This window comes from Gossypium raimondii, chromosome 6, assembly GCF_025698545.1.
Source record: "Gossypium raimondii isolate GPD5lz chromosome 6, ASM2569854v1, whole genome shotgun sequence".
Classification (NCBI taxonomy): Eukaryota; Viridiplantae; Streptophyta; class Magnoliopsida; order Malvales; family Malvaceae; genus Gossypium; species Gossypium raimondii.
In genome coordinates this window covers 2,992,139-3,012,570 of record NC_068570.1, presented here as the reverse complement: position 1 = coordinate 3,012,570, position 20,432 = coordinate 2,992,139, and the positions used below count along the sequence as shown (strand labels likewise).

The 20,432-nt window shown below is 29.0% G+C and overlaps 2 protein-coding genes across 2 annotated transcripts; both read right to left on the bottom strand.

Annotated features, from left to right (window-relative positions):
- Window positions 1-4,215: 4,215 nt before the first annotated feature.
- LOC105774817 (rhamnogalacturonate lyase B) lies at window positions 4,216-9,707 on the bottom strand. Its single transcript, XM_012597388.2, has 13 exons — window positions 9,604-9,707; window positions 8,803-8,924; window positions 8,652-8,711; window positions 8,321-8,560; window positions 8,087-8,228; window positions 7,833-8,003; window positions 7,602-7,757; window positions 7,424-7,530; window positions 7,249-7,339; window positions 6,523-6,664; window positions 5,829-5,985; window positions 5,607-5,723; window positions 4,216-4,684 (listed from the first exon to the last, which is right to left on the bottom strand). Exons 1-13 carry the CDS (start codon window positions 9,643-9,645, stop codon window positions 4,321-4,323), a joined length of 1,911 nt encoding a protein of 636 aa, XP_012452842.1. The 5' UTR covers window positions 9,646-9,707; the 3' UTR covers window positions 4,216-4,320.
- A 3,383-nt stretch (window positions 9,708-13,090) lies between these two features.
- Window positions 13,091-20,137, bottom strand: LOC105774816 (probable rhamnogalacturonate lyase B). The gene is made up of 15 exons (XM_012597387.2): window positions 19,975-20,137; window positions 19,735-19,856; window positions 19,533-19,592; window positions 18,478-18,597; window positions 18,270-18,389; window positions 17,232-17,373; window positions 16,967-17,143; window positions 16,714-16,869; window positions 16,520-16,626; window positions 15,716-15,806; window positions 15,461-15,602; window positions 15,218-15,374; window positions 14,503-14,619; window positions 13,672-13,798; window positions 13,091-13,474 (listed from the first exon to the last, which is right to left on the bottom strand). The coding sequence occupies exons 1-15, from the start codon at window positions 20,014-20,016 to the stop codon at window positions 13,205-13,207; spliced, it is 1,950 nt and encodes a 649-aa protein (XP_012452841.1). The 5' UTR covers window positions 20,017-20,137; the 3' UTR covers window positions 13,091-13,204.
- Between the last annotated feature and the right edge of the window lie 295 nt (window positions 20,138-20,432).

The following is a 20,432-nucleotide window of genomic DNA, read 5'->3' as shown; positions in this document are numbered from 1 at the left end:
AGTGAGTTGAGAGAGTAAGAAGAAAAAGAGCTGAAATATATACAGTGTTTTGACAAAACACAGCTGCAGAAGGGTCATTTTGGAATTCGGATTTTTTTTATTACTTGACCTTTTTAGTTTTCTCTTTTTTCTTTTCCTTTTATCTTTTTAGTTCTTTTATTTTTATTTTTATATTTGATTTTATAACAAAAAAAATTAAGACTTTTGTCTTTCTGATATTCTTTCTAAGTAAAAATAAATAAAGTGGATATTGACTTTGAATTTTTCAATCCATGGCTTCAGTATGCTTGTTTAAAATCTAATAGTTTAATTAAAAATTAAGTAAATTAATAAACAATTAGAATTTTATAAATTTAGTTTAATATCAATTTTATCAATTTTGATTTTTACTAATTTCGAACTGTTCATTCAGATATTAATTCAACTTTTTTTTGTCGAGACTATTATACTAACCAATTTTCAATCCAAACAATTTAATTACCTAATTCAATTCAATTCTAAAAACATTAATTAGATGATATAAGAAACCATTAATAAGATAATTTTATATATAATTAATAATTTAATTTTAGATTATTAATATTTTCTTTAAAAATAGTAGTTTTGACTAAATAAAATATATATATTTAGTATATATAGAGAGAGGATTTGCTTGAAATCTATCTCAACAATAATCAATTTAGCTTAAATATTCACATGGATAATCAATACCTATTTTTTGTTATTAAAATCTCAACAAATTCTTTCATTATTAAAAATAAATTAAAGGAAAATCCCAACAAACTGGAGAAATGACTAATAAATAGTTAAAAGTTAAAACAGTCTAATGTTCCTTTTGGTTAAAAGCTTCATCATCTTTCCCTTTCTTTGTTGGTCACTACTTTGTTCTTTGGGACCCAGTAGCTAAAAGTGAAATAAAGGAAGAAAAAACCTTGAAATCAAAAATAAATATTGATTTAATGTATAATGTAATATAACATGTGAATTTATTTTATGTAATTGTAACTATTAAATTTTATTTAATTCATTTATAATATTTATAATTTAAAATATTATTCGTTTAATTCAGTTTAATATTAATTATCATGTTTTTAAAATTAAAATTATATATTATTATATTTTAATCTCATAACTATATTATTAATAAAATGTTACAAATTTTATAAAAATTATAATATAATTAAATATAATTTAATTAATATATACAATTAATCCAAGCGATAAAACTAATATATATTATAGTAGGATATTGAAACATTTATAAGAATTATTCTAAGTGGCAGCCTAAAATATTTAGAAGTGGCCATCCTCTTTAATTGACATGTGTTTATTCAGATCACTTAATATATTCAGTCAATTTTGTATTTAGATGTGAATGATTTAATTTTCTTTTTACTTACTTTGAAATTTTAATTTAAATAATTTTTACCATTTTTTTTGGTGTTTGGTTAAGAGTAAAATATATCCTATATTTAATTGTTAATGATGATCAAGAATAAATTAACTCTAGCTCAAACCGAAAAAACGTCCCTATACTATATATAGGTAAAGCATTATTCATAGCTTTGATGTCCTCCGCTAATGGTTGGAGTCGCTGGTTGATATTTTTTATATCCTTTTCAAACACCTTGCTTTTGTGTTAAGCGCAAAAATACCAACCGTTAATCCAGTCCTCTTTGTCTCAAGGATTGCTTCTCTGAATATAGCCTGTTTAGCAATAACCCCATGCAAGGTGCTGCAAAAACTAGGAAATTTCAATCCTTGAATATTAAAAATAGTTCACTATGATATGAAGTAATATGTCTAATTACTTTGCTCTGTTGTTCGAGAGTATGGCTCACCTTAGCATTTCTCTTTGCTTATCTGCAAACACTTGCACAAATTCGATAAAATATACAATCCGTACGAAAAACAGCTGCACATATAGCTAAAGACTATGAGCTTTGTGGATTACACAAAAAAGATGATTTAGCTTCATGTCCTTTAAAATAACATCCATTTTTGTGAACCATAAATTCAATAAAATACAAATTATTATGCGTTGAATATCTTCCATTAACAAAGAAGCAAAGTTAAAAGTTGATATATAAATTATTTAATATCCTTCTTAAAGTTACCAAACAAGTATACATGATTTATATAGTAAGTACAACTAAGACCCATGATTTTCATTCCAAACATATTTTTTTTATGAATGATATATATCATGTAATTAAATGCATATAATTTAGGTATAATAATTTATTTAACTTTCTAACTTTGCAAAAAAAATCATTTTAGTTATGCCTTTTTAGTCCTTCAAATGATAAAGTTTGTCATTTTCTCCCAAAATGGATGGAAAAAGTTAATCAACTATTGAATTTTTATGTGGCATCGATATGAGTTATAATAGAATATGTGGCATTCCACACATTAAAAACATTGCATTTAACTTACACGAAATTCTAATTTGAAATATATATATAATTAAATCAAATCGAAAAGCTAAAAACAATACTCAAATAATGTTAATACAACTACCTCACTTACAATCAATGTAAACTCTCCAAAGAATGCCTAAAAAGAGTGTCTAACTATGCAACAAAAAATATTCAACAAAGAAACCAAAAAAGACACTCCAAAACCTATCACCAATGTGTAACAATCAAGTCTATTTATAGGATGATACAAACGGCCCATTCAGCAGTGCTTTGATAAATTTTAAACTCTCATTTAAAAGTTGATTTTATCTATTAAAATATCTCCAATAATTATTCCATAAAATCTTTCATAATATGATTTTTTAAAACAACTCTAAATACTCAAAAAATAATGATAAGGATAAAGAAAAGACTCATTAATAGTTTAAACTCTCTCTCTCCTATTTCAAGCCAAACGAATGGATAATCGTGGGCTCTTTATTTTAATGAAATTCTCTTCATTTATTGGCTTAAAAAAGATGTAATCAAGGCTTATGTAACAATCAAACATGTCAACAAAAAAATTTTGATTGCACCAGAACTATTAATCTATCTGTTGTTCTATAACAAGAAATATCATTTCAATAATCGATGACAAATGCATTAAAGGATTATTGGATTTCTAATATTTCTTTATAATTAGAGTTGTTCAAGGGTTGGGCAACCTATCTAGTCGGGTAGGCTTGGCCCAGTTTGGGTTGAGCTTGAGTAAGAAATTTTCTATCTAGGATTGATCTGTTTTGGCTAAAATTTGATTTAATAATTAAAAAATACTTTTAAAATAAAATTTAATTATAAAACTATATAAAATTTTATATTAATATTTGAACAATAAAGTGAGCTTTTGAGGCGTGTCTAGCAAGCTCAAAAACATGCTTGGGCTTTAGTTTTTTTTTATAATTGAGCCGCAACAGGGTTTAACTCTACTCATGGATTATACAACTTTATTTATAATGTGAAAGTTGTAGATTTAGTCTTTATAATTTATACTTTAATTTGGTCATTTGATCTTTATACTTTTTGAAAATTATACTATATTATAGTGTAAATATTTTTTAAAAATATGTTATTTATGTTTAAAATTTCAATATAGGAATATGTATAAGGGTAGTAAAAGAAAAAAATGAAATTACTGAATATTAAATAAAAAGAAATTGTAAATTGATTTAGGCTAACTATCGATAAATATAAATAAATTTATGAAATATTTAATATTCATATTTTAAATTAAATTGGACTTGAATGATCATATATATTAGGTTGATATAACATATGAATCCAGATCAAACTTGAACCAACTGAATTACAAACTCATAAAATACAGGTTAAAGCAAGAAATAGAGCTGAGTAAACCAACAACAACACAATCTACAAATCCATGTGATTACAAGACACACTTGCATTTTACACACATTGATATACCATGTTCTCTTATTTTCATACAAACACAATTCCTTTTCCCATCCTTTATGTCAACCTAATGTTAATATCATACTTTGATTTTATTGTCATTTCTCGAGAAAAAAATATTATGCTGGCTTCTATATTAAAAGTTAAATTGTATTTTGTCTATTTACTCATAAAATGGATAAATTAGTTATTATACGTTAATTCAAAGAGTAAACTGACATTTTCTATTAAAAATTCCATCCATATTTACTTGATAAAAATTGATTTGGTTGACAGAATAATTTTTAGTATACATGGGCTGATTTTTAATAGAAAAAATAGATGAATTTTTTAACAAAAGGATCAATTTACTTTTTGATCTAAAGTATAATGATTAATTTATTTATTTTTGAATAAAAAGAGCTCACATAAGGCGTGCATGATATATTTGCCTCATTTCTTGGTGGAATCGTCAAGAAGGTGGTGCTTCTAAACGAATATAATCATACATAAGCCCTTGTAATGCACTGCTACACATTGGTTGAGTCAAGAAAATGGTGTTTTCACCTTCCATAAGCAAAGTACCTTTCAAATCAATGCTATAAAGACCGTACAGTCCATGGATTCCATGTCTTGTAATGGTGTTATCATGTCCAATCACTCCTGTTGTAAACAGTGGGGGATTTGCCTTTGGATTATTGATTCTAACTTGTAATTCTGCAACATAGGCTGTTGCCAGAGCAACTCGAAGTTTGTAGGTTCCAGTTTGGTTTATATGATCAAGGTTGAACTTGATTTGCCATGTGGTTCCTTCATACTTTCCATCATCCTTCTTCCTGAAAATCAACAAATTTCATCTTTTGTTAATGGGAAACTCGATAATTTTAAGATAAGGTCAAATTTATGGTTTCTGGTATTTCTATTATGTTAAAATTTCGGATGTAGTCCCTGTACTTTTAGTTTGGCACAATTTGGTCTCACTACTTTTATGCTATTATTAGTTAGTCTAAATTGGTAAACACAATTAAACTATTTTTGCTAAAGTGCCGACTTGAATTTTTTCTAAAAGGGAAAAAAACAACATTTAATCCTTAAACTTGGTAATTTTTTCACACTGGTCTTTAATTTTTTTTATTCATATTAGCCTTGGAACTTAGCAGTTATTCTCGATTTGATCATTGAACTTGAATTCCGTTAAAGTATGATGACGTGAAACTCTAAAATTATGCCAAATCATTACTTGTTTTTTTATATTTTTTTAATAAGTTTTGGTTTGTTTTAGATTTTATAAACGTTTTTTAAATTTTCAAATCATGACATGGCACAATCTTAGAGTGTCACGTTATCATACTTTACGAAATTCAAGTTTAATTACTAATTAAAGAAAAGTTGTCAAGTTCCGGACTAATATAAACAAAAAATGTTCAGGGACTAAGTTGAAAAACTTACCGAATTCAAGGGATAAACGTTGCTTTATCCCTTTAAATAAATACCCTTAAGCATTCGGTTGACATGCAATTCTTTTATTGATTTAAGCTGTTTAGCATTTAGCTAATACATAATTTTTTATCAGCACTTTAGTAAAACAATTAATAGTGTTAATCATTTGAATTAATTAATAACATTATAAATAAAGAGTCAAATTAGGTCAAATTAAAGTACAATGACTAAATTTCAAATTTTAGTATAGTAAAAGGACCAAAACCATCAATTTGACCATTTAAAGATATGTAAAAGAAGAGAAGAAAAGAAAAAAACCTGGTAACTTGAGCAAAGAACCAATCAGTTCTGTAATCACTAACACCAACAGTGTAAACTAAATCTCCATTAGGATATAAATCTGAGTATCTCTCCCACAATCCATATTGCCTATATCTGATCAAAACCAAAACGATAAAAAATTTTACATTTACTTCATCTTAATACTATCATTCATGTTGAATTTCATATACACAAAATTTGCAGGCTCAGAAAACTAACTTTTCAGGGTGGTTCACATATAGTTTATTAATGTACTTTGGATCAGGATCTGGTACATAGAACTCTGCTGCAGTTCTATCTGGGATTCCAATTTCCCACAGTGTAGCCCCATCTCTTGGTGGTTCATAAACAAGCTCACCCATGTCGATATCACAACCTGCTTTAACATATTGCTTGAATGAGATTTTGTTATGCATGTATGTATGTATGGGTGGTGCTAGGGGGCTGGCAGGCCCCGGCCCCTGAAATGGGAAATCCCATTTTTAGCCTTTTAAAAGTTCTAAAATTTTAAATTGGTACATGATAAAATCATATTTTGGTCCCTCCAAAATGAGATAATTTTTTATTTAATCTTTTAAAAAATTATAAAGATATAAGCTATTAAAACAGTGAAATTGCATTTTAACTCTCATAAAAAAAATATAACTTAATTCCGAATCTTCCGTAAAAATTTTCTGCCTTCACCCCTATATGTATGCATGTATGTATGGGTGAAGCCAAAAAAAAATTGAGGAGCGAAGATTAAGTTATATATTTTGATGGTTTTCAAAAGGATTACATCGAAATTTTAACATTTCAGGAAACTAAACTATAATTTTATTATATATCAACTTAAAATTTGACTAAAAAAATAATTTCTCATTTTAAGAGGACTCGTATGTATGTATGTTAGAAGTGAAAATGGATTTGATACCTGAAGTTATGGTAATTATGGTATCATTTTTGTAATCACCAATGAAACCTGGGACCCAAGCATAAAGATTATAGTCACCAGCCCTTATATCATTGATCAAAAAGTAGCCATTTTCATCTGTTTTAGTCCAGAATTGGTAACCCTGACATAATATATTTATATATTGATTCAGATTCATAAAACAGTGCCTTGGGGAACAAACAATTGAAAGGCAAAGCTGGTAAGTTTTTTATGGTAAACTATACCTAAATTCATTAAACTTAAAAAAGTTACAAAATTGTAAATGAACTATTCAAAAGTTTTCATTTAAATCACTGATCTATTCGAAAGTTTTCATTTAAGTTACTAGACTGTTAAGTTTTTTTAAAAAAGTTCGACTAATGAACCCCAAGTAACGATTTGACGATCAGTATGATGGATTGGTACCCATTTATAAGTAGAAAAATATACCTTCGATCCAAGTCGATCTGAAGATCAATATCGGAGATCAGAGAAGAAAACCATTTGAATTTTGGTTTGCTGATTATTATAGAAGAGAAGGGGAAAAAAAGTTTTCGATTGGTATAGGTGGTGCAAATAGAGAGGCCATATAGTAGTGATTTTTTAACACTGAAAACTTTCTAATAGTTAAGTGACTATTTTATAATTTTTTAAAATTAAGTGACCAAACATAAATTTACTATTAGTTTAATAACCTCGAGTGTAGTTTACCCATTTCTTATTTACCTTGCTTTCTGTTTGCCATGAGCCAACATCTCCTGGTGGCGCCAATCCCACGTAAGCACCATTTACTGATATATGTTCATTGCTAACATACCTAAACAAGTTCCAGCCATGGAACTTTATCAAAATCCGCCTTGAATATTAACAAATCAATAGACCAAAAAGCCAAAGAGAGTACCTGTCACTAACTCGTAATCTACCACTAACGCAACCTCGCTGCTCGGATTTTGGAAAATCGTCCGATGCTAGGAAGTTGTAAGGCCAACATTGGACTTGGGTGTTTGTCTGTAAATCCAAATTCGATTGTTTTAAGGTGGTGTTGTTCTTCCAATTGTTAAGCAGTAAAAAGAAAGTACCTCTTGTTTAGCATCTTCCCATAGCCAAAGGGGATCATTGTTGTCAATCAAAGTGTTGAGATAAACGAAAACGGGGCCGAATACTTTCTTCCACGGCTCTCCGCGTTGAAACTTCGGCACCATTTCCTCCCCAACGTAATGAGCACTCAAAAACATCTAAATGTAGCATTTTGGTTAATGATCACATGTAATTAGAACATTGATCTCATAGCTTACTTGTTTGTTACTTACTGCTAGATTTATAGGACCAACATGAGAAGTAAGGTTTTGTTTCATTGGTCCACCGGATCGGAACTCATTGCTCGGCGTGATTTGCCACCACCCCACCGGTGGATCGTTGCATATCCATCCATGAACATGAAGATCTTTGTTTTCGCAAGAGTATTGATATTTGTCATCCACCTACAATAATAACAATACCATATATGTTCACTAAACAAGTAGGAAAAGCCTAAAGGGATAAAAAAAACCCCAAAGAAATGAACCTCTCCCTTGAACTCCGACTCGACCGGATGAACAATTAGGACTGCTTCGGGATAAGCTAGGGGACTACTTCTTCTTGGTGATCGGTCATCTGGTAACGGCATGCGCCTTTGCCGGTTATCTGCCACTGCCATGTAGCGAAACCTGTAAAGGAACACGACATAAAATTCCTATCAAAATTCAACCCTGTGCAAACAGAATCATATCACTAACACGTAAGTCGATTCATCACATACTTGTCTTTTCTAAGCTTGAAAACGACCCTGGTTTGTGGCAAGTTGAAACCAGGCCACTCTTTTAAGTGTTCGTAAATGGCGTATGAGTAAAACCCCGACGATCCTCGAAGCATTACGAACCTTTTGTCTATATTTAAGGGGACATGCTTGCCCTCTAAAGAAGTACTCCAATCTCTAGTGAATGAGATTTCCAATTGTTCTTCATTTTCAACCGTCACTTCGAATTTTGACCCTTTTATTCTGCATATTAATTGCTTTGTTTATCAGATTATAATAATATAATACGAAAAAAAAGCATAAAACAGGTTTTTTTTGGGGTTGCTTGCAGTACACGTAAGAGGTCCCTGTTGTTCCTCCTGTTCCTTCTTCACTCCAAACAAGGTCCCAGTACCTGCATAAATGGATTCCATTTTCTTAAGAATTTCTTGTAACCCAAGAAATCTTTAACAATGAGAATTGCAGTGAAGAAATTCATGATTTACCCTCTATCGGATTCATGGTTACGAATTTCAAGCAGATTATCGATGCCTTGATAGCTTACTCCGGTGACGATTCCCTCGGGTTTCGATATTGTGACTTGGAGTATCCCATTATCCATCACCACCTGTGTATGGTATGAAAGTGTTAAACTACTGCATCAACAACTACATAACGTTACATGAATTAAAACACATAAAACACACTAAAACTTCTATTATATAAGTATGCGTGTGGAAATCACGTGTTTAAAACATAAAGATTTATTTAAAAGTAATATACAATAAATAATGAAAATTTTAGTTTGAAACTAATTAATAGTAATATATGAAATATGTATAATATTCAAATGAAAAAAAAGTAGATTAACTTGTGATAGCAACTCAATCAACAAGGTAATAAAATATGCATAATAAAATTAAAATGTAAATATTATATTAAAATAAAATTTTAGTTTAGTGATAAAGTTAATGTTTTATTGATGTGAATAGTATTGCTTTAAATTCAAAGATTAAAATACCCTTTAATAATTTTATTACGGAAGGATATTTTCATAATTTCTCAAATCGAGTTGGTGCCTGATTAACTCATGACGCCAACTCAATCAAGGACTTAATAATGGTATAAATAAAAAGACTAAAATACCCTCAAAAAATATAAATTGATTTAATTACAAAAGACATTTTAGTAAATTTTTTAAATTGAGTTAATGCCTAGTTAACTCGTGATAACAACTCAACTTGAAGTTTAAATACTAGTATAGATAAAATGGTTTGGAAAATATTGGAAACAAGATTTTGACTTACATGATCATCTTGAATAAACAATTGCACCCCTTGAATGGACATGGTTTATGAGACTTCTTTTTTTTCTGTTCTTTTTTTTTTTTTGGTTTCCCTGAGACTTAATCAATTAGTGCAAAACTAATTGATTTGGGGGGATAATTATATATAATGAACAACTTGTAGGGGGTCTAACGTGGAAGCAATTTTTAAATAAATGGTGCATGGCTTATAAGAAATGGGTTTTGTTTGTGTGTGTGTGTGTGTGTGCTGCTTTACTTGGATTAGAGAGCAAGGCATCTAAATTTTGGGTTTACTTTTGTTGATTGAGAATTCTTTACTCAGTCGCTAGTTGTGTTTGATTCACAAGTTCAAAGCCGTGAAAGAGTCGCTACGTACGTGCATTATGTTGGCTGCTCCACTTACGATGGTTCCTTCATTAAGTCATAGATTGCATTGCCCATGTTATAAAATAAAAGCTTCTTTATGAGGGGCATAGATTACAACGTTAAAGCGTGTGTGGTTCAGCTATGATAGCTTACATTTACAGGAAAATATAAAATTGAGGCATCCTTTGTTTATGTTATAAAATGTTGTACTTTATTATAATAGAGCTTTCTTGTCGTATAACTTAGTATCTAATTGTTTTTTTATTATTAATTTTTGGTGTAGTGCATTACAATCAGTGGAGAAATTAGAGGTGGTGGCCGACCTTCTAAAATAGAATTTTTTTTATTTTGACTCTTTAAATTTTTAAAATTTTAGATTAGTAAAGATAAAATTATACTTTAACCTCCCTAAAAATAATAAAATTTTGATTTAATCTTTTAAAATTACATTTTACTATGGTAAAATTACAATTTAATTGCAAGTCCTAAAAATATTTTCTGGCTTCTCCCGATTACAATCTTAATATTTCATAAGTAAAATAAAAAAATTATATTGGAAGAATTGTAAATAAATATTTAGCTCATATATTGATCAATCAAAAAATTATAAGAGGAAATGAATATAAAAATCAATTACGGGAATAAATTGCAGAAGTTAAAATTCAAAACTATGAATATGATTTCTTAAATTTAACAACATAAATTAATTGGATTAAATCATATATTTTCGAAGAAATCTTTTGTATAACTAAGATTATCCCTTTAAATCCTTATTAATTAATGATGATTTATGCGGTGAAATTAGTGCAATTTTTTTCCTATTTTCGTAAATTAATTATCAATTTAGTTGTTTTAGAAAGGGTAAACTATCAAAACAGTCACTTTTATTTCTCTCAGGTTACATTTTAGTCACTTATGTTTGAAATGTTACGTATTAGTCATTTACGTTAACGTGTTATAATATTTTAATCACTGAGCCGTTAATTTAACTTTCCTTTTTTTTTTCATTCTCTTCTGCTTCTTCCTCTATTTTCCTTCATTCTTCATCTCTTTTAACTTAAAAGAAAAATATTAAATTGCTTAAAACGAAAAAAAAGGGACCGATTGTATAATTTAACCTAAAATTTTCGTTTGGAATGATGATTTAACGTGTCACATCGTCTTACCGTTACACCGTTAACAACAATTAATGCTCCATGACTAAATGTTACAACACAATAATGTAAGTGACTAAAACATAACATTTCAAATATGAGTAACTAAAATGTAACCCAAGGAAAATAAAAGTGATTATTTTAATAATATACCCTTTTAGATATCTTATCATTAATTTTCACGGAGCATTTAGTTAACAAAAGGTAAGATAAGTTCTGACAATAGGATTGTCGTGTAAAGCTATTTTAACTCTCCCGTTTAGTGCTTTAAATAGTTATAATTTTATCCTCCAGCTGTTGAATTGGCTAAATTTTCAATGAAATTTCTTTTTTATCCCGTGCGATGTTGTTATATATATCTTAAAATTTCTTTATTTATTAATTTAAAATAATTTTCAACCTTTGAAAAATAAAATGATTAAAAATAAAATTTATATAAATATGAACGTTTTGAATTTTTAGTCTTCATTTATAATATAATAATTGTAAAAGTCATATATGTTTTTTTATATATATGATATTAATTTAACAAAATAAGTATTTATTTCAAAATTGTAATATAATTCCATATAAATTAATACAAATATATACCACATATGTATGTATATTAAAAATTGTGATTATTATTTAAACTTGTAACTATTGTAAATTGTAAGTGATTTAATTAATTAATATATACATCAATATATAAAAATAAAAGAATATAGGCATCATATATTTTTATATGCTATTTAGATTATTGTGTCTCACATGCATGACTTTTCTAAAAATAGTATTACTATATTTTAATAAATAATTAAATATATTAATTTTAAAATGTTTAAACTAACTTAAAAATACTACAAACTAAAACTTTTAAGTTTTTTACATAAAAATAAAAAAAAATTATTTACATTGTTAATATATATATGATTAGAGATAAAATTAATTAATTTGATTCAAAATATAATTAGATAATATTCAATTAATAAATATTTTTAAAAGTTATTCAAACTAATCATTACTGAGATTGTTTTAGAGATTTAATTCTGAAACTACCAACATTTGAAGAATTTATGAAGCAAATTATAACTAAAAAAATTTTAATGCAAAATGTCAAAATTATAATATGAACATAGTTTTATTTCCATTTTAGATGAAATCTTATAATATGCATATATAAATAAAATTGTATGAACTTTTAGTAAATTTTAGAAAAGGATTCGTCTTGAAATAAGGTAATAAAGTGTAATTTAAGAAAAAGATAATGAATTAGAAATGCATACCACTCGAATTATTTAGGAATCTTAAACTCCTTCATGCATGATGTGATTGATTTCTTAATTGATTTGGGTTGAAATTCTAAAATAAAAAATTGATATAATAATTTATTTGAACTTCTAATTTTAATAAAAATATTTAATTATTATTTTAATCATTGAACTTGTATGGTTTATCAAATTATCCCTTTTTTTTAATTAAATTTGGCTATTTATTATAGTTTAGAGTAAAATTGACCAAATGATAAAAAAAAATAAGTGTTAAAATTGTTATATAAGTAAGTGTGGGTTTGGATGAGTAATGTTGTGCGGTGCGTTTAGTTTACTTTTTGTTTTACACTATAAAATTATTGCAGTATCTAGTCTCATCCAAACCCACACTGATTGCTTATGAATTACCAATCTAGTCGTATATACAAATTTAAATACTTGTGTAACTAATTGAGAAAAAAAGTAAAAATATTTTTTATTATCAACTAAGGGTGTGTTTAACATTGCTTTTAAGAGACACTTTACAAGACACTTTTTGAGATAAAATCATTACTAAACAAGATATTTTTGAGCTTTTGAGACAAAAAATGTTTGAAAAAGCACTTTTTTGACTAAAAGCAAAAGCAGAAAATTTTAATTTTTAATTAAAAAGTGTTTTTTTTTGCTCAAAAGTACTTTTGAGAAGAAATACTAAACTGATCCTAAAAACAGATAATAGTTTTCGTAAAGCAACCGAAACAATATCTATTACACTGGTAAAGTATGCAAATACTTAAAAACATATAGCATTGATCCATTCAAATAAACAAACATTATCCAATTTCATCTCTAATTACAATGTACTCGACATATATTCTTCATTAGAACTTAATTTTGAGGGACCTTCGAGTCGAATGTAATCGTACATGATACCTTGAAAAGGACTACTACTTCGCGGTTGCGTAAGGAAGATAGTGTTGTCACCTTGAACCAACAATTTTCCAGGTACATCTACATTGTAAAGCCAGTAGAGTCCATGAATTCCATGCCTTGCTATCGAGTTATCCCTCCCGATTAGCCCGCTCGAAAACAAAGGATTAGTTTTCGGATCATTGATTTGAACCTATAGATAATAAAGAATTGATCGGTTCGATTAATAATCGTAGTGAACTTTCATTAATCCAATTAATGAGATTTATGAAAGCATTAAAAAAATTTTAAAATCACATTTATGAACATAATTTTTTAGAGTTAACCAAACCAAATTAAATTCGGTTGGTTAAATCGATTAAAATCGAATCATGAACAGTAGTTATATACCTGCAATTCGGAAAAAGTTGCAGAAGCAATCGCCACTCTTAATTTATATGAACTACCCTGATCTACATTGTCAAGTTTGAATCTAATTTGCCATGTGGTTCCTTGATACTTGTTAGTATCAATTTTCCTGCAATCAACAAACATTGGTAACTCGAATATCAAAGTTTGACACCTAAAACAACAATGGAAATCCTGTATAACTCTTTGACTGAGGCGAATCTGAAAATATTCTAGGACCAAAATTTAATTATAAATTTTTGAGCGGTTAAAATATAATTTTATCTTTTTTAAGAGATTAAAAAGAATATTATTTTTAGAAGTCAAATTATAATTTTATCATATATCAATTTATAATTTTATTATTTTAGATAGGACTAAATAGATAATTTTTCATTGGGGAAGGGGGCAAGGCATTCGCCCCTAGCCCAATGGGCATCATTATTGTTGTAGCAACCTAAAAATTATAGGTTGAAGCACGTTTCAGTATGTAATGTCCGGGCAAAAAATAAAAGGCGAATTCAAAGGAAGCATGGGCCTTCGCCCTCCAAAAATAGAAAATTAACCTTTTAGTCCTCTAAAACAATTTTAAATTTAAGAGTTAATATATGGTAAAATTATACATTGACCTTTAAAATGAAAAATATCATATTTAATCTCTTCAAAATTTATAAAATCATAAATTTATACATAATAAAATTATATTTTTACATTCAAAAAATTTATATTTTAGTTTCCGCTCTCAAAGATTTTCTGGTTTTTACCGTGAATTATACATGAATGTTTAAAAATGAAAACGATAAGGGAAGTGGGAATGATGTTGAAGAGTCTTGCCTGGTTACTTGGGCAAAGAACCAGTCTTTTTTATAGTCACTAGTGCCAACTGTGTAAACTAAATCTTCATTGGGATACAGTTCTGCATATCTTTCCCAAAGTCCATACTGTCTAAACCTGTCACCACAAAGGTACATTACTACATACATTGAGCTGCTGTTTATATGCAAATTTAAGAACATGACCACTGAAAAAGGATGAATATTTCATTACTATTATTAATTATGGATTAATTGCACATGGCATCCCCAAACTCTGACTCAAACTTTAAACCGATCCATGAAATTCAAATGTGTTAATTGGATTCTCAAAGTATTAGTTGTCACCTTAGTCGTCAACTTGGACATTAAATGTATATTTAAAACATGAGTCGTATGGACAATTTAAATTTGGCATGGAGCATAACTTGGATTGGTATCAAAATGGTATCAATCAAGTCCTTGATATTCCTAAATTGTTCATGCTACAGATATATATGTATTTAAAATTTAATTTACCTACTTTAAATATGTTACATGTCAAATTCGAGTTGACATTTATCATCCAAGTTAACAAGTAGGTTGATAGAAATCTCTTATTGATATGGTACTAATACTTTGATGACTCTATCAAAACGTTTTCAAAATTTAAAACCATATATATCTTGATGGAATTAAGTCATTAATCCATAAATTGAATGTGGAGGCTTTTGAGAATGCAAAGATGAAAGGCTGACCTATCAGGATGGTTGACATAAACTTTGTTGATGTACTTAGGGTTAGGATCCGGGACATAAAATTCCGCAGCAGAACGATCAGGAATTCCTATTTCCCACAACGTCGGCCCGTTTCGTGGAGGTTTGTATACCAGATCGCCGACCTCAATTTCACTACCTACATTAAAATTTTCACTAACATGGTCACACTAAAACCCTTATAATACTAGGCAATTTTGAGAATTTACAAAGCTCCAATTGTACCTGGAGTTATGGTAATGGCAGCACTATATTGATAATCTCCAATAAAGCCAGGAACCCATGCATAAAGGTTATAATCACCAGGTCTTATGTCATTGATCAAAAAATAGCCATTTATGTCTGTCTTGGTCCAAAATTGATAGTCCTATAAGGAAATATGATATCATAAATATATTTCAGAATTATTTATTTTATTTCCATCATATACTATATATGTATAAAGCATTACACTGCATATATATAGTACAAGAAAATCACCTTGCATTCTCTTTGCCAAGACCCAACATTGCCTGGTGGAACCAATCCTATGTAAGCTCCATTGGCTGGTATGTTGTCATCACTAGCATATCTAAACAATATAATCCGCAAAAATTGAGAACATGATTTAATCAATTGGGTGTGCTTGCTACGCTACAAAAGTATAAACGAGAATTTCTCAAGGTAATAAACAATATAGGTTTATTGGACTATCAATCGGATCATTCTATCGATCTGTCTATTAACTTGAGCACAGGATGGAAGGTAAGAGTAGCCAGAAGGGCAAAAAATTTAAATATTTTCATTAAGCCCTTCAAAATTTTTGAAAATTTTTAATTAGACTCTTAATTTAAAAAAAATCTCAATAAACTCTAAAATATTTGGAAAAAAAATTAGACCCCAAAATTTTGGAAACTTTAGGCCTCTCAAACTTAATGTCACATTCTGGCACCGCTTAGACATTAAATGGTAGCTTGAGTTTGATGTGAAATATATTTATTTAACTCAATCGTGTATCTATCGCATGAGTAGTTTGGATTTAACTGTTTAAAAAATATTTCATTCTAAATTTTTTTGGTGGAACTAGGGCATCCTCTATGTCCATTTTATGATCCATAGAGACCAATTCATTCAAGATTACTCTTTTTAATAATATTGTCTTCAAAATTCTAAACCCAAATTCTCCCATGGTGCATTGTGTCTCTTGCTATAAAGACTATCTATCTTGTTTTTCACATTTCATATTCAAACCATCCATGCAATAAGTGCATAGTGTGTAGATTTTGATTATGTGTTTTAAATTACCTGTCATTGACAAGAAGCCTACCGTTGACATTTCCACGTTGGTTGGATTTAGGGAAATCATCTGAGGCTGGAAATGTATAAGGCCAGCTTTGAACTTCAATTATCATCTGTAACCATTAACTTGTCATTTATTATCAGTAATTCACACATACTAATCCTAATCATTTAATAGTGAGTCCAATAAACAACTAAACCTGTTGTTTAGCATCCTCCCAAAGCGAAAGCGGCTCATCTCCGTCCATTGTACAATTAAGATAGATAAAAACAGGGCCGAACACTTTCTTCCAGGCCTCACCGGCACTGAATTTCGGCACCAAATCTTCCCCGGTATAATGAGCACTCAGAAACACCTGTACCATATTATTTATCATTTATATCATCCAATGAGGGTTAAAGTTTCAGCATCACCAAAAGTAAAAAGAGGCCAGCCAGCCAAGGTTTTCTTACAGCAAGGGTTGTAGGACCAACATGAGAGGTTAGGTTCTGTTTGACTGGACCACCGGACCGGAACTCGTTGCTGGGTGTGACCATCCAGAACCCTACTGCCGGTTGGTCGGTGGTGCAGATCCAGCCATGGACTTGGCTGTCTTTGTTATCACATGAATATTGGTACTTGTCATCCACCTGAACTCAACATTGAGACAAAATTTTCATTCAATTTCATTGCTTTAGCAAATTAAAGAGATAATGTTATATGTTAATTAGTGGTCACCTCTCCTTTGAAGTCGGGCTCCACTGGATTAACGAGGAGAACAGCTTCTGGGTAAGCCAGGGCTTGACCTCTTCCTGATAAACGGTCATCAGGCAATGGCATGTACCTTTGCCTATTGTCTGCCATGGCCATGTAGTGAAACCTGTAATTAATTAATTAAACAAAACTCTGCTGTTAGATGTCTTAATGTTTATTTTTATTATCATAATAATAATCATAATATTAATTATTATTAGGCATAATTATACATTTAGTCCTCAATATTTATATCTTTTGTTAATTTGACTCTCTTTTTTAGTTAAATTTGGTCATTAACATTTTAAAAAGTGTCGATTTGTTTTTTAATCAGAAATGCAGACTAAAACCATAACTATTTAATGATGTTGGCGTGATAACTCGTGTGATAATTCACATGTACTTTATATTAATGTGACACTATTGGTCTTATACGTTATTGACAAATAATTTAAAATTATAAAAATATTTAAAAAAGCATATAAAAATATCATAAATTTTTTTAAAAAAAGCATAAGTATATATGGATTGCAATGTTGACTGACATTTTAAAAACTTATTGTTTTAGTAAATATTTCTATTAAAAACAAAAATTCAACTCTTTTTAAAAGGTTGGTGGTTAAATTCGACTATTTTAAAATAGTTATGTGCCAAATTTAGCTAAAAAAAGAATAAAATTAAATTGATAAAAGATATAAACATTAAAAGCTAAAGTGATCTTTATGCCTTATTATTATTATACCTTTTAAGATTACCAATGTTTAAAATTATACATTTTACTATTGCAACAACTAGAAAATGTGAATTCAATCATGTTTAAACACATATTTTTTTCTAATTTAAAAGTTGAGACTTTCGAAATTACAAGTAAAAATGAGTATTCTATCAAATATATATACTTTTTTTGCTTCAAAATCAATTTTTAAGGATTAAATTGCTGACGAGACTAATAAAACTTATACTTCCTACTAGCCACTATATATATATATGTAAAGATGTAAAGTGGTAAGTTAATTATAGTACTTGTCTTTTCTGAGCTTGAATGCGATTCTGGTTTCAGCAAGGTTAAAACCAGGCCAATCTTTTAAGTGCTCATAAATGGCATAAGTGTAAAAGCCTGAGCAACCACGCAACACTATGAACCTGACCATAAAAAAAGTCTCACATAAAATGATTCTAAAAGAATATTGTTTTATTGTAGGTTCAAGAATTAATGGAGCAAAAACAAAACCTTTTGTCAATATTCAAAGGAACAAGCTTGCCCTCTTGGGAACTATCCCAAGTTCTTGTGAAAGAAACCTCAACTTGATCCTCATTTTCCACTATTACTTTGAAACTTGTTCCTTTAATCCTGCATACAAAAGTTCACTGCTTTCATTCAAATTTAATTTGAGAGGTGGGGCAAAAGCCAAATTAAATTGTAGAAAAAGTCAAAGAATTGACATTTGGATCAACGTGAGATTAAATTTATATTTAGATTTAAACGCAGTTATAGGCTGTAACCATCTTATAAGATGTTATCCAAACACCTTTCAATGTTTCAGTGGTGTGAGTTTCGCCTTCAAAGCTATGAAACACATCTCCACGGGGCAAGCAGGCTTGACTCTCCTAAAATAGGAACTTTTATTGTTCCTTTAGTTGCTTTAAAAGCTATAAACTTATATGTTAATATATAATAAAATTACTTTTTCACTTATAAAAATTATAAAATTTTGATTAATCATTTTAAAAATTATAAATTTATAAACTAATATATTGATAAATTTATATTTTAACTCTAAAAAATCTTATAATTCAGTTTCGACATTTTAGAAGAAAATTTTAGCTTCACCTCTAGTTTTATTGTGCTCAATCATGACAAAATAAATTTTAAAATTTTGAGAGAGACAAAATTAAAATATGTATATTAAAATAATTTAAATTAAGTTATTAAATTTTAGGAGGGACTACAAATGTGATTTTTAGTTAATAAATGTGTTAATATAAATTAAATTATTAAAATTTAAGAGAGATTAAAAGTATAATTAGATCATTTAACCAAGAGGCCAAGACCCGCACTCTCTGACTTTATCTCTAGGCTTAGACCGGTAGAATCTTCCATTTTTCTATATAAAAGATTCATTATTTACTTGCATGCAATAACCATTATGCTTAGATAAAGGTTGAAACCGTAACTTGATTGACATTGTAATTATTGCAATGATAAGTACATAGTGAATTCAAAGGTGTTTAAACCTTGTATAAAAAATAAAATATTAAGAAAAACAAAAGTAAAAACAATCTTACACGTCAAAGGAGCCAGTAGTACCAGGAGTTCCTGGTGAGTTCCAAACAAGGTCCCAATACCTGAAATGTACGTACCATTTGAAAATACACCCAACAAAGCAATGCAACCCTTTTTTTTTTTTTTTGAATCAACAGCAAGAATTAAAAACAAAATGAAGATGAAAGCCTGAAGCAATATATATGTGTATATGTATGTATATACCCTCGATTGTCTTCACCATTTAGAACTTCTAGTAAATTATCGATGCCGTTATATCGAATGCCGGTCACGATCCCGTCAGGGTTCAATAATGTCAGTTGGAGTAAGCCATTATCTATCATCACCTGCACGAAGATGAAGTTAAATTATATTGTAACTTCAGAACTAAGATGAGCTCTTTCCATGTAATGGGTTTCATTTTACAATGAAACAAACAACAAGAGAAAAGAAGGGAAATTATACATGGGTGTCTTGAGTGTGGAGCTGAACCCCAATAAATGGCATGATTATGAAGATTTTGATGTGTTTTTGGGTGGAGAGTGGGTTTTGTTAGATGTGCATGGAGATTTTGGGCAAATAAAATGGTTTATAAGAGTGGGGTTTTCTGGGGATTAGATTTCTTGAATTGGAGATAAAGTATAGTTTTGTGTGGAATACAATTTGGTGGTAGTGGTCACAAATTAAAAACAGTCTCTTAACTTTGTCGCCACCGCAGTTTGGTGCCCTTCCCATTAAAGATAAAAGCGTGCAAGAGTCGCTATGTGGAGGAGAGCAGCCAATTTCAGCATGAATTAACGCCCCAAAATAACTAAAGATTCAATTTAAATCACAAGTCCTTGTGTCTTTTTCTTTTTGGTACCCAAAACTCTTGTTATTTTTAATTGCCACCTCAACACATTGCTCCATGTAGAATGGATATC

What these genes read in the sequence shown, in the direction of transcription:
- LOC105774817 (XM_012597388.2), bottom strand. Translation starts at nt 9,645, where the DNA reads ATGTCCATTCAAGGGGTGCAATTGTTTATTCAAGATGATCAT. An exon ending in AGTCGGAGTTCAAGGGAGAG is followed by an intron (nt 8,004 to 8,086) that starts GTTCATTTCTTT and finishes TTATTATTGTAG; the next exon opens with GTGGATGACAAATATCAATA. An exon ending in TTCTTTGCTCAAGTTACCAG is followed by an intron (nt 4,685 to 5,606) that starts GTTTTTTTCTTT and finishes GTTGATTTTCAG; the next exon opens with GAAGAAGGATGATGGAAAGT.
- LOC105774816 (XM_012597387.2), bottom strand. Translation starts at nt 20,016, where the DNA reads ATGCCATTTATTGGGGTTCAGCTCCACACTCAAGACACCCAT. An exon ending in ACTACTGGCTCCTTTGACGT is followed by an intron (nt 18,598 to 19,532) that starts GTAAGATTGTTT and finishes TTTTGTATGCAG; the next exon opens with GATTAAAGGAACAAGTTTCA. An exon ending in CAACTTTTTCCGAATTGCAG is followed by an intron (nt 13,475 to 13,671) that starts GTATATAACTAC and finishes TATTATCTATAG; the next exon opens with GTTCAAATCAATGATCCGAA.